The following is a 16,867-nucleotide window of genomic DNA, read 5'->3' as shown; positions in this document are numbered from 1 at the left end:
TTGGGTGTTTAGGAAGAAATAAGTGGTTGCTCTTGAGATAGCTCCTTGTTTGAATGCTGCTAAAGCCGCCTTGGTCTTGTTCTCAAGGCCCAGGAACACAATTCAGAACCCAAGGGAATGAGGTACCTCAGGGTTTCTAGAGCCCTCTTATCTGACAGCTGGAAGCCTGAGTCTCAGTGCACCAAGCTTGCTGTTGATCTTGGGGAGGAGCAGGCTCATTCGCTGAGGGGGCGCTGAGAGCTCCCACGGGACCAGCATTGAGTTTTCTCTGAGGTGTCAGGGTGATTTCACATTTCCACATCGTGCTTCCTACCCCACTGATTGCTCCTATCACACGTGCCAAAATCCTCAACCCAGGAGTCCCAGGTGGGCCAGATCATAACAAGAGCGGTGCTTTTACCCACTGACTCATACCTCTAGCCCTAGACCTGGGGTTCTGGTGAGAATGTATATAAAACAGGTCCAAAACTCCTGCCCCTCAGAAGCATCAAACATGAAATTCAAATTGAGGGCCTGTGGAAAAATGAAGGAAGAAAGCCTGTGTCTGCCTAGATAATGGAATCCCATTCCTCTTGTCTGGGAGTGGGGCGCTCTTAGCAAGCTTTGTTGCTGATGTCGCGTCCACTCTGCTGTGCTGCTCTGCCCCTTTCTGATTGTGTCACCCGATGCCCAGGAACCTCGCTTCCTCTGTAAAGCTTCCATGTAGCTCCTGGCTTGCAACAGATCTGGACTCTTGCTGCCACTGTTTAAGTGGAGGTCCCCTACTTGGTGTCTCCCTTTAACCGAGCTCCTGTTGGGAAACAGACTGGCCGCTTGCACTTGCCTCTAGCTAGCTGCTCTCCTTCCCACGTGGGCCATATTAGCTGTCAAAGGGCATTCAGTGTTAAGCAGTACCCCGTGTGAGTGACAGTGCAGGGCTTTGTTCTGTAGGTGGATGTTGTGTATGGAAGCCATGCACTGCGTGCACCCCCCCCCCCCTTTGTAGGCATTAGCTCTGGGTTTGGTTCCTTTGTCAGGCAGGTTCCTCTGCCACAGTTCCTCCCCCACGTAGCATCACTAGGGGTTACTAGTAGAAATCTCAGCAGATGCAGAACTGTGGGGCGATCAAAGCCTTTGTGGCTGGCTGGGCAGGGATGCAGCCTCCCTTACAGCCTATGTATGTGCATTGAGGTTCCACACTGTGACTCCAGGAACACTCGTGCTGCATTTGCCCAGCCTTGTGGGCGGCATGGCCAATTCTGTACCACAGCTGCTCTGTCTTTCCCTTGGGGGGGAGGCGAGGCTTGGGACAGGGGGCGACAGGGCACAAAGAGCCTCTGTGGCCCATGAATGGAGCAGCTTCCTGGTGTGGCCAAGTGGGAGCAGGGCCACTTGCTCAGTGTCTGTGTCTCTATGAGCATTTAGTGTGTTCCTTCCTCCCACCTGAACTGGGCACCCCCCCCCCCCATCAGGGCTCAACTGGTTGGGGTGTGTGTGTGTGTGAGCCCAGAGAGTCCTTGGCTTTTTTATTGGGCTGGGGTTCCTACAGCGTGGGTTTTCTCCAAGGCTGAGAACAAAGTCCAAGTGTTTGGAGGTCCTGGCATGACCTCATTATCCTCTGGATTTGTATCTTGTCCCCACCTGATGCCATATCACATGAGATACCACAAGATGACCTTGCTCCTGTCTTTTGGTAGCACCTAAACCCATGTCACATTGGGCTTTTTTGCTTGAAACTTCCTGATCCCTTGAGACTAGAGTAATTGGAGGGAGAACACACAGCTGAAGCCCCCTGTCCCATTCCCATAACTCCTTGGGAAGGAGGAAGCCTGCAGTTCCACCTGCAGTCAGAGCCTCTGTTAGCATCCAGGTTACCTGCTCGCTCTCCCTAGTGGAAAGCAGTCGACAAGTGACTGGGTGGTGGCTCCTGAGCATTGGCCTCAGCCTAGCTTTTCTTGGCAGTTCCAAGCACTGTCTGCTTTGGTATGGACCTTGTTTGATCAACATATGAAGCTGGCAGCCACCAATGTTGAGAGAGTGCTGTCCCTATTCCTGCGTGCTCCCCGTGCCACCCCCCCCCCCCAAATGCTTCATCAGGAGCAGGGACACCAGGGAGCACTTTCATCCTAGGCTGAGATGTGTGGCCTTGGAAACAGTTGGACACTCAGCCACGCAATTTGAATGCCGTCCTCAAGAATCAGGCTTGCTAAAATGTTCCTTTCCATTGCTTTCTTTAGACCTATTCAGGCCTGTTCTGTGTGGTCATCAATCCTTATAAGAACCTGCCCATCTACTCAGAGGAGATCGTGGAGATGTACAAGGGCAAGAAGAGGCACGAGATGCCACCCCACATCTACGCCATCACAGACACTGCCTACCGGAGCATGATGCAGGGTGAGCGCTTTGGGGCCGGGAGTCCTTGCCTGGCCCCTCCAGGGCTTCCGTCCTTCCCTGTGGTGTCAATCAGTCACTTGCAGGAGCTGATTTCCATTGCTCTCGTGTCTGGTGATGAGCAGGACAGCATCCAAGAGCTGGGCCTTGGCTATAGAACGGACATGTTTATGGATACTTTAGAGACCACACTTTGTTTTCCTACCTTTCCATCCTTCTGAGAGTTGCCCACATCAGTTTTCAGGTCTGTTCTAGGTCTTTCTATGGGTTCCTCGTTCTCTCTGTGTCTCCCTTCTGTGCTCTCCCTCCCACGTTCCTTGTGTGCAGTTGGTGATGTGCCGGTGTGCCTTCCCTCTTTAGAGAACAGATGTGAGGGCTCCGCTGGGGGCTGCATCCCTCCATGTTCTCCATCCCATCACAGTGGAGTGCTTCAAGCGGATGTTTGCTCACTAATTCCCTCTCCTCCAGGCCACACCCTAGGCCACTTCCTGCCTAAACTGACTGACAGGTCACCCATTATCTTTGTACGTCTGTGTTCCTACCTTCTCCCACCCTCTCTCTGCCTTCCCTTCAGTTGTCTCTCTGCTCTCTGGGGCTCCTTTTCCCTGGTCTGCTTGGCTGTCTCCATGGTTCTCTGTTCTGCCTATGGGTGATTTTCTTCGGCTCATCCTCAGCCCCAGCCTTTCCTTCAGTGGAGTGGTTTCTGCTGCCAGTGCCTATGTAATCCTAAGTCAGACCCGACTTGTAGCAGCCTGGCTGACTCAGTTTGATAGTGGTTTCTTGCGTTCTTTGTTCTTTAAGCTCTATAGTCCATCTGGGCAGTGGTGGTTATGCCCTTGTATTATCTTTACCTGGTTTAGTGGTTTAAAATGGCAGTGTGCACCCTTCACTCTGCCCACAGTGCTGTGTAGAAGTTATTTCTCGGTCATTAATTAGGCAGCATGCACAAGTTTGGCCTAGCCTTTGGCTTATGTTCACATCTATCAGAATGCCTGTGGAAGCCAGCCCTTTGGTTTGAAAGTAGAATGCCTGTTTGAAAGTGCTAATGAGAGCAGTCTGGCGGGAGAACATTCTGTGAGATTCCAGAGGAGTCTGAGTCTCTGTCTCTAGAGGTTATGAGTCACTTTCCCTTGCTTTCGCCAGGCTGCATTCGAGAAATGCGTTTGGGGCCTTCCTGAGTAGTGCTCTCACTCTCCACAGGATGTAAGCGCTTCTCTCCTGCCTGTCAAGGGAGAGCTGGGAGAGCGATGGAGCGGCTCCTGCAGCCACTCACTGGGGCTGCACTTTTACACTCTCACCCTTTCCCAAGAGAGTTACCAATTTTATTTCTTTATGAGAAGAAAGTTTGGGGAAGGATTCCTCAAAGTCACATAGATTGGAAATGGTTAAGAGAAAGAGATTTAAAAAAAATGTGTCTCCTTCCTTCCCAGCCTTGTGAGGGAAGGAGCTGGCTAGGACCAGGAGGGCAAGAGCAGGTGGAGGAAAGGTTGGCAGCACAGCGTGGGGACCTGGGAGTCCTGTGCAGTGGCTGCGGCTTCAGTCTTGCCTGCACCTTGCTCTGAGAAGCTCCGGCCTTGCTCTCTGTTTCGCTTTGGGCTTGCTGGAACTCTTTGGCCCCCATGTGGTCCTAATAAGTTCATTCTAGGCTGTTGAACAGTTCCTAGTACACAGTGGGCCCACAACGTCTTTAGCAATAGGTGTCTTGTTCTTGGGATGTGAAGGAAGTTTAGTCACAGGGCCTGCCTGTGTCACGGTGGGTCACTAGTAGAGAGTGATAAAAGGGACCCTGGATTCTTGCTCTAAGTCAGGCATTGTAGGTGGAACCTCGGTCGTCAGGCTGTTGGAGCTTGTTACTCTGTTTTGGGGTGAAACCTTAGGGCTTGCTGCCCATCCAGTGGGAGACGGGGTAAGGCTTGCATCTCAGAAGGTGTAGCCAGATGGTTCCTCTTCTGTCTCTCCTCCCCCAGAACTAGACAAAATTTCCTTCCTGAGTTGGCTGTGGCTTATGACATACTAGTACTCATTTTACCAAATAGGGTGCTTGGTGGTGGCTTTGTCTGGGGACTTTTATGAGACAGACTTTTTGAGCCCTCCCAGGGCCCTTGTCTCAAGCCTGTTTGCTGCTGGGGTTTGCCTGTTTGGTCTTGGTCACTGCCTTGTGGGTCCTTCAGTTTTACCCTGCTTTGGATGGCAGGTTATAAGGTACTTTACCTATTTTATTTGTCAGACACGATACTTGGGGTACTGTAGGATGCATGGTCGTTATCCTGGCCTCTTACATGCTCCCTAGTTGTGACCACCAAAAAAAAAAAAAATCATCCCTAGCCACTTCCATTAGATGTTCCCTGATGGGCAAAATTGTCCCCAGTTGAAAATCCTTAGACTAAGCTTCATAGGTTGTCTGGACCCTGTACTGTCAAGGGTTTGAGACCCAATCCAAAGAATGCTGGAATAGATTAGTATTGTCTGCCATGGACACCGGATAGGGCATTGAAGGGTACGGTGTCCGGCTTAGGCCACACAAACAGGTGATAAGGAATGCAGAGATACCAAAAGGGCTAGTCTACTACACTGTTCCTGGAGGGGGCCGGCAGTCCAGATGAATAGAGAAGACATTTGCCGACATGTCGGGCATAGCAAGGCAAGCTGCTGCTGCCTGGTGCCAGGGCAGTGGCAACAGGTGTCAGGTGTCTTGAGGTTCAGGGAAGCTGTGGCTGCTGAGGCTGGTATGGCAGCGAAGGCACGGTGGAGGTAGAGCCCACGGGAACCTTGGCCGAGCTGTGTTAATAAGTGGTTCTGCTGTGGCCCAGACGTGCCTGCACAGTTTTGTTTGTTGTTTTAATCTCCAGCCTTGGGTTTAATTAGAGCTGTGTTTGCATACTTACCACTCTGGCTCTGCCTCTCCATTTGTTTCATTTTTGCAGCCTTGGCTATTAGGAGGCATGTCAGCCTCAGGAACCAGGTGAGAGCTTGTGTTGCTGCCCGGGGTATGTAGGGTGCAGGCGCATCCCAGGGCAGGCACGGGGGCCGTGTGTGGAAATCAGGCAGGCAGCGGCAACCCCGTGTGTGGACTGGGGGTGGGGGAGCTTTTGGCTTTCTCTGGAGCCCTCGTTAGTAAGAGTGAGTGAGTGTTGGTCTGGTCAGTGAGAGAATTTGGCTTGAGCTCAGTTATTCTCCCAGTGCAGGTAGAAAAGAAGCTGTGCTTCTTATTAGCTCTGAGCCAGGTCTGGCTCCCTCTCGGGGATGCTGGCATTTCAGTGAGCCCACACACAGGGTGTGTAGGGCGGGCAGCAGAGTGGGCTTGCATTGCAGGCTTGCCCTTTGCAATGTGCTAGCCAGCCTTCTCTCCATCCCATCTTTGCTTCTCTGGAAGCTGCCCTGGAAGTGGTTGGTAACTGAATGACCACTTTCCTCTGGGTGGTTGACTGACCTTGCTGGGTAAGTAGTGACAGCAAGCTTGGCGTGTGCCCTTCCCATCTAAGCATGGTCCCCTGGCTCACAGGTGAAGGGATGGGCTCAGGAGTGATAGCTGATTGTCATCTATTGGAACTGGGAGTTGGGGGGTGTCTTGATTTTTCTGAACAAGGAGGTCATGGCCACCGTTGCCCTCTTTTCTGACTAGTCCTTGAAGGAATTCTTGGTAGTCTATCAGTTAGGTGGGGGCATGTGCACACTCGAGAGAAAGGCCTCCCTTCACCTCTTGGTATCTGCTCATCTGGTTCCAGGTCCTGAGGAAAAGCCCCGACTCATCAGAGGCTGGGAGAGTATTTTAGGTTCTGAGTGGCAGCCTTGGAACTGGAGCAGTAGGAAGCCACAGATGTGATGACTCCACTTAAGCAGGAATGTGCTGGCCAGGAGGGCTAAGCCCTGCCAGCCTTCTCACAAAAGCCCCACTGTCTGCTGGGAAGTGTGGAGCCAGCCCTGTGCCTGATCGTGTGCCTCAGGAGACAGTGTGGCTTTCCTGAGGAGGACCATGCTCAGTGTCTGTATGACACAGGGCTAGCGTCATGCCTCCTGTGTCCTGTACTCTGTAGACCATCTACACATGCAGACCATAGGTCCTGCTGGGCAGACTGCTGACTGGTACCCAGGAGTACCAGATGACAGGGTGGGGGCCCTCTGACAACGACACAGAAGTGATGTGCCCTGGGGTTTAGAAACCCACAAAGCACTCTGTAGGCTACAGTCGAGGGTCTGCTGGGCCTCTTAGCCTCAGCTGTAGGGAGAAGCCTTGTGAACGAGAGGGGCTGTCTCTGGGAAGACAATGGAGTTTAGATTGGATGAAGCAGGACCCTTGCTCTTTCACTAGCTAATTGGCCCAGCTATAGAGTCTTCATTTTTGTCTCTGCCTTTCAAGCTTCACCCAGCATGGCTAGGCTAGAGTTTCAGGAGTGGCTGTAGGGCAGTACAGGCCTGTGTGCCAGGTACTGGAGGATGGGGCAGTAGAGGACTGAATACACAGCTTCCATGGACCTTTCCAACGCCCGGTCCTGTTGGACCTCCAGCCTGTTCACTGCACGGTATTTCAGAGGGGCCTCAGCCCTGCAGAAGTGAGGCCTTGGGCTGATAGTAGCCTTTGTGGTCTTCTAGGAGAGCTCCAGGTCTCTCTTCCTCCCTCATGCACTGTGGAGCTAGGAGCCTGCTCGTGGCTGCCCCCTGGATGGCAGGTCTGCTGCTGGAGTGAGCTGCTGTATAGTCTTACCTGTTCTCTTGGTCTCACACCTAGGCTCTGCTCTCTAAAGACTAGCGGTGATATATAGGTCCTTTTTGTTGGCTTCTTTTCTTTTCTTTTTTTTGTGCTGGAGATTGAACCCAGTAGATTACTTTCAAATAAAGTAATCTGCTGACCCATATCCCTAGCTCAGTAGATTCTTTTTCACAACTCAGCTTTATGGTTTTCACCAAAACTCAACAGCTCCCACCTCGACTCATGCTTTGATCGGGGCCAGCAAAGCTACTTTGAGAGTACCTGGAAAGCTGACCTCATGATTTTGTGAATCAGTGCACCCTTATCCAGCAGAGGTAAATATGAGAAATCCATCTGTAGGGGCCAGAGGGCCAGGGTTTGAGTCCCTTCCATCCGCTTGGTTGGTGCCCTCTTTGGCTTTGGAGGACACCAGGCACATAGACATACACATATGCAAAACTTGTCTTTTAAAAATCCACTGTAAAATCCAGTGGGCAGACCACGTTTGCCTGCTGTCGGCATTGCTGTACCAGTGTGTGTCCTGCCCTCCTGGGTTCTGCGGTGGGGCTATGGCCCAGTCAGTGTCCTAGGGCCAGACAGTGCTGTGTTCAGAGCAGAGTCGCTTTCATTCCCCTATTGGCTTTCAGGAGTAAAGCTATCAGATGAGCAAAAATAATTTCCTGAAGTCAAAGTGAGCAACCTGCGCACATAAAGTTCCTGCAATCTTGACCTGGGTACCAACTCAGGGTTGACTCCCAAGGACCTAAGATGTTTTTGGTGTTCAGATAGTAGAGATTGGGGGTGGGAGTGGGGGTTATAGTATGTTCATAGTCTTGTCTGTACACCTTCATCTGGTCAAGAAATACAGTAGTAGGTGTATTTCTGAAAGGCGAGGGTATGCCACTGTGCTCCTATGGCCTGTTCTTCTTGGCAGCTTCCAGTATACCTCTTAGTAGACTGACAAGGTTGCTGGAGGCCCCAGCATTTTTTTCAAGGCGGCGTCCCCAGTCTCATGCCTCTCTAACTTATGCTTCTGAGCTTATTGGGTGAGGTGGGGCAGCGGGGTTGTACATTTGTCATGGGTAGTGGGCACTCATGTGGTTTTGGATTTCCAGGCCAGAAACCTGTTGGAGCTGCCTGTGCCAGGTGGGCTGCTATCGAGAACGTTTTGTCTCAGCTTTGCTGGCAGAGAAGTGGAAAGAGTCCAATTTTGCTGGTGCATCTGGCCCAGAGAAAGCTTGTTTAGGGCTTTGCTTGCTTCAGCACAGTGCAGGTCATCTCTGGAGCTTTGTTCTAATCACCCAGGCAGGGAGGGCTGCCTGAGGAGTGTAGGTGTGGGCCCAAGTCCATCTGTCTGTCTAGTGGGCATTGCTGCTCAGTGAGCTACCTGTATATCCAGGACCACGCTCTGTGTTTGGGGGACCATGGCAAAGGGCTTCCTTCCTTCCTTCCTTTTTTTTTTTTTAAGATTATTTATTTTATGTATATGAGTACACTGTAGCTGTTTTCAGACACACCAGAAGAGGACATCAAGTCCCATTACAGATGGTTGTGAGCCACCATGTGGTTGCTGGGAATTGAACTCCGGACCTTTGGAAGAGCAGTCAGTGCTCTTAACCACTGAGTCCCTCTCCAGCCCCCAAGGGGCTTCCTTCCTAAAGGGCTGTCTGTTGGAGTCTGCTAGAAGACCTGCAGTCTGTCTACAACCTCTGCTAATCAGTAGGAAGTGGTATTTCACACCCTCTCTTCTCGCCTTTCTGTCTGCTTCCCAAGCCTGTCACCCAAGCTGTGATCAGGTTGTGGAGATGGCATCAGAGGCTCGCTCTCATCATGAGTGGCCGTGGCCTTTGCATAGAGGTTGGACCCAGCCGGTTGGTGCTTTTACTGGGACAAAGGCCTGAGTTCTCTCAGTCAAATCATCAGGTCCCTCAGGATCTGTGGCCTTATCCCCAGGCCACTCTAAGGCCTTCTCACTTCTAGCTTTGAACCAGAGCCCCATATTTCATATGCTTTGCAAAATCCTTTGTGCCATGGCTTCTGAAATCTAGATGGGGTTGAGAGGTGACGCTGGAGTTTCAGTGTCTGCTCAGGGTGAGCCAGTGCAGAAGTCGCTTTGCCTATACAGTAAGTCATCCTCAGGTCTGATGTGCAATTTTCTCCAGAGCACATTCGCAGGGGGGCTGCTTGTCAGAGTGCTGACTTGGGTAGGCACGTTTGCCTGCCTTGACATATTTGCTTCTCAGCTCCAGAGAACCCAGTGGACGTGGAGATGAGCTCCCTCAGGGAGGCACTCTGCCAGTTATGGCCTTGTGACAGTTCCTCCAGGGAGGTACACTCTCTGAGCCCAGCCATGAGTCAGTTGTAGTAGCTGCCTGCACCCTTCCTCCTGTACTTCCTGTCTGGCTGATGTCACCACTGTGCTAGTAGTCTAAAGCCTCACAGCCTTTTATGGACAAGAATCAGCCATAGCTCCTCTGACAGGAAGTGAGCCATAGTGTGTCTGCTCCCTTCCCCCAGTGTGTAGGACTCCAAATGCCTGGGATGAAACACCTGCCCAGGCCTCAGGTGGTCTTCGGAGTTAGCTAGAAACCTGTCTACTCAGGGTGGCCACATCAGTTCTGATGTCATTCTGTGGACCCAGCCTTGGGGCTTCTGGGTTTAAATATAGTCAAGGGCAGCAAGAGCTTGACTGCTGAGTATTTAACTCATGGAAACCTTTTATTTTTATTTTTATTTTTTTTTGCGGTTCTGGAAGGTTCTGCTAGGAGCTCGGTGATGTAGTGTGGGGGTGGCTAAGGAAAGAGTTCTGAGTGGGCCTCAGGCATTTATTTGCCACAGGTCTTCAGAACAGACCCTGCTCATTCCAGAGGTCAAGGGCAGGGCTAATGGCTTCCTTTCTAACTGCTCTGGGTGTATGGACCAATAGTAGTCAAACTGCTCTCTGCCAGCCAATGTCCCCTGCTCAGGGCTTTGTCAAGATTCTGACTGAGGAAGGCTGTGGCTGTTGAGAGTTCTAGAGACCATGGCTGAGACCCACAGCCCTACCTCAGCCTACATCCTCTGAGATGGGGTCCTGGTGGTTCAGAGCCTGTGTCTGAATAAGGTTATGCTGGTGGCTGTTACCTTCCAGGTCCCAGGGTAGAAGAAAGACAAAAGGGCATTTCAAATAAACTGTTAGACTGTATAGGACCAAGTATGGACTTGGGCAGAAATAAATGGCTTCCAGAGGCCTGCGAGTGTCCTCAGCCACAGAGATGACAGTGTGAGGCAATGTCATTGAGTGCTGGGTGCGCGCACATGCACGTGTTTGTATATATGTGTGTGTGTGTGTGTGTGTGTGTGTGTGTGTGTTTGTGTCCATGTGTGTGTCCATGTCCCTAACTGAACACATAGGATGGCAGGCAGCAGAATGAGCTGGCTTAGGCCTACCACTTGCTGGGACTTCCTTATTTGTAAGGGATGCCCTGAGCTCAGGAGCAGATTTCAAACATAGTGCTGTGAAAGAGTCACCCGCCTTTCCTGAGTGCTGAGTGTGTCCTTTGACCACCTAGGAGGTCAGGTGTCAGACTGCAACTTCCAGAAAGAGTTGTAAGGCTCTTGAGGCTTTAGAGAGTGTGTGAGTCACTCTAAGCAGGTGGCTTCTCCGTGCTCAGTGCTGGGGCCTTACTCAGATGGAGGAGGAGGCCTCTTGGCAGGGCATCGCTGTGAAAGCAGTGGCTCAGCAGAGTCTGAGGAAGAAGCTGGGATTCCTCTGAGCCTGTGTTTGGGCTGCAATGGCAGCGGAGAGGTCAGGTCAAGGGGCAGAGCTAAGGGTCCTGGGTAGGCAGAGGTCTCATGAGTCTGGCTCTGAGCTTTAAGCTTTTGGAGCACGTGCAGGCCTGTATGTGTATGTACATAAGTATATAACATGCTGTGGATCTGTTTACACACAGGTGTCTGTGTAGGTGCTGCTTTGTGCACTGTGTTCCTGCTTACATGTCTCTGCACACATTCTTGTGCACCAGGGCACACACTCTGTGTGTCTGCCTACATGTCTCTGCTTTTGTGCATGTGTGTCCGTGTGGGTTGGCCACCCTGCTTCCTGTTCAGTAGTGAATAATTCTCTGACTCCTCCTCACATAAAGGAATTCCAGTCATCCAGGGCCTGGGCCTGGACAGCCCTGGGAAACAGTGCCTTCTGAAAGGAATGGAGAATGTTTCCTTTTATGGTAGCACCAGGCCCTTTCTACTCGTGCCTCGCCAGCACACGCAGGTACATTCTTGCCTGCTCTGGAGCGGTGACTAAACATGCCCGCCTGCAGCCACAGCTGGGGCCGACCACAGGGAGCTGCTGGGGGAGGGCAGGGCCTGGGATGACAGAGATGCTTGCTTCAGCTTTGTGGGCCACACTGCTGTTGGGGAAGAAGGGGTGGAACCAGCTCTCCTCTAGCCTGGCCCCAGCCCCTCCTGCCATCTCACCCAGGCTCTGTTCCACTCCAGCTCAGTCCTTGTCTGGCAGCCTTGACGAATGCGTTTTGGGGAGTGGGGGGACAGGGTGAGGGGAAGGAAGGTTGAGTGCCCCCTTCTTGACTTCTGTCTGAGTAGTTCTCGGGGAGGTGGGGTGGTATTGGTGTGAGTGGGATGATGGGGCTCCCATTCCAAGATGGTTTCCTTTTTTCTTGTTTTTTTGGTTTTGGTTTGTCAGCTTTATGGTTCACCCTGCCTGGCCTTAGTCCACAGCAAATGGTTCTGCTGCGGCTCCCAAGTGGCTGGCTTGGTGGCTATTTCTTGGGAGATTAGAATGAAGGCTGCAGCTGGGGGCAGAGGCAGCTGCTGCCTGTGTGGGGAGTAAGGCTACCTGTTCCTGCTTCCTGCATGAGTCCTGATAGAATAGGGATGGCTGTGTGTCCTCAGCACTGTGTAGAAAGCTCACCTACAGGAGGGCGGGTGATCTGCCTGGTCAGTCTGCCATTGGACGACTAAGTCTATGTCCCAAGGCCTTGCACACAGAAAGCTATGAGTCATTCACCCTTGTCACATGGGGTCCTGAGCCTGTGAGAGAGCCAGGAGTGCCAGCATGATGGCCAGCGGCCACCAGTGCCCCTGACCGGTTCTCCTGCTCCCTCATCTCCTCCTTGGGCCACTGCTGCTCTGTCATCGAGATGACAGTGGCCTCCTAGTTTACTGTACTCACAGGGTCAGCACCAGGTCTGTTTTGTGTGTTATATTTATCAAAATAATCATGAAGTAGGGTGGATAGCCAGTGTATGCTGTGCTGTGAAGCGCCACCATCAGGTACCTCGCTGCGGTTCTAATGTTACTAAACGGCCGGGGGCTGGGTTCAACTGCTTTAATTAACTGTACGGTTTGAGGTCGGCGTATTTCCTGGAGCTTGACCATCTTAGCTTAGCTTTCAGAGTGCAGGGAACTGTGGTTGTCCCTCCATGCAAAGAAGAACATTCCTATTCTTGCTGGATTTGTGAAGCTAGGGTGGCTGTTGGAAGTTCCCGCCACTGGTGCAGAGAGCAGGCTGTCCCAGGTGCATGCTAGAAGCTGCCATTCCTCCCTGGCTCCCTCTGTCCTGTCATCACTGTGCCTTACATGAGCCAAGCACCATGTATGTGGATTCACATGTGTCCCTTTACACGTGCTACCTCACAACATAGAGGAGTGCATGGGGCTCAGAGAAGGCCACCATCTCTGGTCTTAGACTCTGTGAGGCAGTGGCCCACGCTGGGACTGTCCCATTGCAAGCTAGGCCTGCCATGCTGCCTGCTCTGATTTCTGGCCCCTTAAACAGTATTCCTTGCGTAAATGTGGGCAGTGTTGCAGGTTCCTGCCATGGACATTTTTTCCTGATATTCACGGGACCGAGTGGGCAGGGCAGGGGTGTGCAGCCAGAGCTGGGGGCAGGCAGCTGCCTGGGGCTCTGCCATTGTAGGTGTCCCTCATCTGAGGCTATCCACAGTCAGCCCAGGTTGGAGGCCTGGGAGGGTCCTTTCAGAGAAGCATTTAAGTCTTTGTTTCTTATCTTGGCAACTTGGATGGGAAGGGAGCGGTGTTTTCCTTCTTATCCAAGGTAACCTGGTATCCTCTTTGTTGCAGACCGGGAAGATCAGTCCATCCTGTGCACGTAAGTGTTTCTGAGAGGGAGAGGGAGGGAGTATGTGTGTGTGTGTGTGTGTGTGTGTGTGTGCGCGCGCGTGTGCGTGTGTGTGTGTGTGTGTGTGTGTAGTGGTAGTGTTTATTGCTCTGATGATTTTATTTGTGGTGCTGGGGATTGAACTCATTCATCCCTGCTCTTATTCCTGTCAAAAGCAGGTTGATAAGCTCATTCCTAGTTCAGGCCCCTCCCCTCCCTGAGACAGGACTCAGGGCTATGCCCGGTGGTCTCAGGGAGCTTTGTGTCACAACCAAGGCCTTTGTCAGCCCTCCTCAAGTACTGAAGTGTGGGTGGGTGTGTGTGACAGCAGAGGAGCACCACAGGCTCCAGCATGAGCCACCAGTAGGCTTTCCCAGACCCCAGCACGCCTTCCCACTCTGATTTGGTCTGATATGGCTACTTTCCATCTCACTAAGGAGGTGGGAGTTCATGGAGCAGAAATTGCCTCCCAGGGATGTTTCAAGGGAGCACATATAAGTGTCTTTGGCTCCCAGGTCAACTGCTGCCTCCTTGACGGCTAAACAGTTGGGTCTGGAGGTTGCCAAGTGACCAGGGTGGGCAGTGGGTATGAGTCAATTGACTTTTGTTTGGCTCTGGTGGGCCATGGGAAACAGACTGAGAGAAGATTCCCGAGCATCACATTCGGTCTGTTGTTCCTTTCTCTTCATGTTGGCTCCCTCATGGGTACCCACGGAAGGGCAGAGCGGTAGACAGTGCTGCTGTGTGGGGTGGATGGTGAGGATACAATCACATCTCAGTGAGGGCTCCTTCCCTCTGTTGGCAGGGGGGAGTCTGGAGCAGGGAAGACAGAGAACACCAAGAAAGTCATCCAGTACCTGGCACATGTGGCCTCCTCACACAAGAGCAAGAAGGACCAGGTGAGTGGCTGGCGCCTTGTCGGGCCTGGGGAAGGGCAGTGAAGGAGGGAGGCCTCATCTTTAAAGGATGCTCTTGGGAACACGCAGAGGCTCCCTGCTTCCCTAGGTGGCAGCTTAGTTAGGGTCTTGGGAGTGGCTGGGTAGCAGCAGGTCCCCAGCCTCTGAATTCTCCAAGTTGCTATGAAAACTGGGGCCATCTCAGGGTTTACACAGCAGAATGCTTGCCATGGCAGCTAATGGCTGCATGCAGAGCCAACATGCTTGCCATGGCAGCTAATGGCTGCATGCAGAGCCAGCCCAAGCCGTGGCTCTCAAGGCGATGGAGGCCAGAAGGACTTGGGTTGACCTGCCTTCGATCCCAGTATCCTTGTTCTGTTGTGTGAGCCAATGCCTCTGGGTGGACAGTCCCCTCACTGAGAAAGCACAGTTGGAAAGTCATCTTACTTCCTTTTTTCCCTCTTCCCTTGGTGGATTGTGGTGGAACTCCAGTGCCCTGGCTAGGTGAGATGCACGTTTTACTGCACGTTTGCACCAGGAATGCGTGTTCTGCCATCGTGTGCCCTTGGACTCCGTACATTCTTCTGAGCAGCTTTTCACCCCACACCTTGTCACTCTCTGCAGCTAGACCTGTTCCTAGAGGCTCAGCTCACTGATGGTCTCGGGAGGAGGGCTGGGCGTGACGCACACGGCAGTTCCTGACTGGGTCAGCCTCATCACTTGGCTTTTCTCAGAGCTCCAGATCTGCCTGAATTCCAGTTAGGCCCTGTGCAGTTCTTATCTCCGCATGGTAGGATGTGCACCTGCCTTCCCAGAGCCCCACACGCTTGGCGGTGCACACCAGTCACAGATGACTGGCCCCTCGTCTCCTGGCACAAGCTGGGAGAGATGCCAGGAGAGATGCCGGGAGGTCCCAATTGGAGTCTCCTTGGTTGCCCTGAGAAATCTAAGTGCCAGTGATGTCACCCCAAGGCCATTGGGGTGCTCTGCTGACCTCACTGGCTTCACTGTACTGGTGTCCTATGCACTGTGTTCACTAGTAAGTGGGGTGTGTCTGCATGCATAGCCGGGGTGCCGCTGCACGACACCCATGTACCGTCTTTTGGAACCAGGCCAGAAACAACTTCTTACACGCCAAGCTTCTTGGGACTTTCTGAAACTTTTTCCATGGGGTGTTAGGAATTATATTTAGAAACTAATAAAGTTTCTTTTCTCTCTCCACCCACTACTTTCCCCCCCCCCCCATTTTCCATTCTTCATAGGAGACCTGTTTTAAAAACAGCGCTGTGAGGTTAGAAGGTCTCTGGCTGTGGTTTTCTGTCTCTGAATTTGGAGTAAAATCTATTTCCCAGCTATTTGTTGAATGCTTGGTATGTGACTGGTTTTTAGGAGGGTGCTGCTGGAGTCTCTGTCCCGGAGGACAAGAGACAAGACCCTAGTTAGAGAGCAGTAAAATGGCCCTGTGTGTCTCATGTCTGGGTTCCAACTTTAGAGGGAAGGCAGGCCTCCGGCATACAAATAACTGGGGTCTGTAGGGTGATGTGGGTAGAAAGTTGTGAAGACATCCCGTGGTGGGCGCTCTGTGCCCGGCTCCTCCTCCAGCTGGAGCGACTGGCTGGTTGCCCCCGCTGTGCAGTCACTGCGAAGGCCACTGGCCAGTGGAGTTGTCTGCCATGCCTGAAGCTGTACTGTGACTTTCCATCCTTGACCTGCTTGCAGTGGGAGAACAACATTTCTGGGAGAGAGCACTCTTACTTGCAGTGGCTGAGTTAACCGCCCACACCTGCAGACCAAGCCCACCAGACATTTTATGCAGCCTTGGCTAGGTCTGTGGGTTTTCAGAGCTGAGCTTACTTAAGAGGACAGGCAGGGTGGACTTGTGTAGTCTGAGCAGCCATCCTGTCTCCCTCAGGTTTTTTTTTTTTTTTAAATGTACTAATGGAGCCCCCCCCCCCCCCCCCCGCTGAAATTAACCCCCACCCCAACCCCAGGAAAGTTTTTTAGAAACTGGACTAGCAGTTTGAAATGTAGGATCATACAGCAGCACATTTCCCATTGTGCACATCTGATTCACAGAGTCTCTCCTGTGCCTAGTTGGATGTCTGTGAGGCAAGCTCTCACCGTCAGCGGCGGGGAGTGGGCTCTAACTGCTCCCGCTTGGCCCAGTGATCCATCTCTCCGTAGCAGCTGCGTGTGCGTTCACACAGGAAGCCTGAGCTCGGCCTCTAAGTCAGGCAGGCAGAGGCTCGCTCTGAGGAAACAGGAGTGGCCCTGCCATCCTGGCAGCCTGGCCTATGCTTTGCTAGGAGTGTCATTGGGCAGTGAGCAGCTTCTATCCAAGTCTGGCTATGTGGGTCGCCTGTGGGCTGATCCCGGTCTGCTCAAGGCTTATGGGAGGGGGGATCCTGGCACTTGGTGACTACTGGTTCCAAGTGCGCATGCAGAGCCATCACTGAGGGCATGGCTATCCTTATCCTGTGGCCATCTTTGCCCTATGGCCTGGCCTCACTGACCCTTTTCTCAGGAGTAGAGTGACCTCTCCACTTACCTTACTGGACCATGGAAGTTTCTGCAGAAGTGGGGAGCCCTGGCTGAGGTGGCAGGGTGAGGAGACTTAACCTGGCTCATTTCTGAATTCTGGTGGACTCCAGAACCTTGCTGGTGCCTTGTAGACATGCGGTCTGCGGCAGGTGGGCTGGAAGGCAGGTGGTCTGTCTGCGGCAGGTGGGCTGGAAGGCAGGTGGTCTGTCTGCGGCAGGTGGGCTGGAAGGCAGGTGGTCTGTCTGCGGCAGG

General features: G+C 52.5%; 1 protein-coding gene across 1 annotated transcript in view; it reads left to right on the top strand.

The window, feature by feature from the left end:
- Myh9 (myosin heavy chain 9) overlaps positions 1 to 16,867 on the top strand; it is an 80,290-nt gene that overhangs the window by 30,795 nt on the left and 32,628 nt on the right. Inside the window, exons 3-5 of the mRNA XM_021182804.2 lie at positions 2,217 to 2,373; positions 13,142 to 13,169; positions 13,984 to 14,077. Coding sequence (XP_021038463.1) covers positions 2,217 to 2,373; positions 13,142 to 13,169; positions 13,984 to 14,077 — 279 coding nt within the window. The remainder of the gene's footprint in view (positions 1 to 2,216; positions 2,374 to 13,141; positions 13,170 to 13,983; positions 14,078 to 16,867) is intronic.

The sequence above is a fragment of the Mus caroli genome, chromosome 15 (assembly GCF_900094665.2).
Source record: "Mus caroli chromosome 15, CAROLI_EIJ_v1.1, whole genome shotgun sequence".
NCBI classification, from domain to species: domain Eukaryota; kingdom Metazoa; phylum Chordata; class Mammalia; order Rodentia; family Muridae; genus Mus; species Mus caroli.
Note: the sequence above shows the minus strand (reverse complement) of the source record. Positions and strands in the feature narration are given on the sequence as shown.